Genomic DNA, 1,133 nt, shown 5'->3' on the forward strand with positions numbered 1-1,133 from the left:
TAGGTCGTACATACCATACGTATACGCAATAACAGACAAGGATTCACTTGTCTTGCCAACATATATCAATCTAGTAGTCCGTATGTTAGTATTCAGTTACTATTGTAGCAAGCGGCTCGAAAGGGTTCCGGCTATTATGGAAGGCATGGGGGCTTTTTCGCCTTTGTTTTCAACATACTTTAAGTTTCCTGGGATTTCATTGCCTGTCAAAGTTTTACTCTGCCATCTGGCAACAGACAAGCCTCTCTCCGTCCGGCTGGGAGAGGAAACCGGAACCACATAGTATAATTGGGCTTTGAATAATAGCTTCTGAGTGAAAACGCCAGGCTTGGCGACCTCACCGACGACAAATCCGACATGGTCGCAGCCTGTCTTTTCCTTAACACGTTTTTGACCGTTCTTCCACGCCGCTTCATCTTTCTTGGCTCTGAGTTCGCTCGGGGTCTCAGGTAAGGGCGGTCGGCCTTCTTTTGGCTGGGGCCTAGGTATTCTCAAGTCAATGCCGTCCTTGAACTCAGCCCAAGTGTTGTCTCCACGGCCGCAGGCTATAAAGTAATAGTAGTGGTTGGGTTCGAGCCTAGGTTGCCTGGCGGCTGTTTGTGCTTCAACAGCTCGTTGGTATAGCTCTTGACGGGGATCAGGAGCGCGAGCCCGAAGAAAGGTCGGGGCATTGTAGATGGGCGCGGCGGCAGTTTTGGTGCTTGGAGGCATTGGATTGGGGAAGCATGAAGCAATAGCTGCGCTATAGACGACTGTGACTATGAGCTTCATGATGCTAGTTCCTAACGGTTGCTTTGGGTTTGCAGGGACCTAGTGGGGGATAGAACTAAAATCAAGCCTGATGTTGTGAAGATTTTGGAATAAATTTATACAAAGCCAGCCTAACTAGAGCTTATGGGTAATATATTAACTAGTATCTTAAGGAACGGCAGCTATAGGTATATTCACTTTCCCTGTTGATTTTTCCTCATCAGTCTTATCAAAGAATTAAATTAGTTCATGCACGTTCTAGCGTGAATGTAATGAAAAATTCCCCTATGACTCGTCGCGAATCTTGTGAATCAGGATATAGTTAAATTGCCGGCCCTTCAGCCACCACAGCCACCGCCTACCCTACACTGACCTGTGGGTAA

At 47.1% G+C, this 1,133-nt stretch overlaps 1 protein-coding gene across 1 annotated transcript; it reads right to left on the reverse strand.

Annotated features, from left to right (window-relative positions):
- Positions 1 to 65: 65 nt before the first annotated feature.
- LY79DRAFT_692336 (uncharacterized protein) lies at positions 66 to 771 on the reverse strand (the record flags this gene model as incomplete). Its single annotated transcript, XM_060564764.1, has 2 exons — positions 66 to 70; positions 219 to 771. 2 exons carry the CDS (start codon positions 769 to 771, stop codon positions 66 to 68), a joined length of 558 nt encoding a protein of 185 aa, XP_060406593.1.
- Between the last annotated feature and the right edge of the window lie 362 nt (positions 772 to 1,133).

Source organism: Colletotrichum navitas, assembly GCF_030913465.1.
Source record: "Colletotrichum navitas strain CBS 125086 chromosome Unknown LY79scaffold_559, whole genome shotgun sequence".
NCBI classification, from domain to species: Eukaryota; Fungi; Ascomycota; class Sordariomycetes; order Glomerellales; family Glomerellaceae; genus Colletotrichum; species Colletotrichum navitas.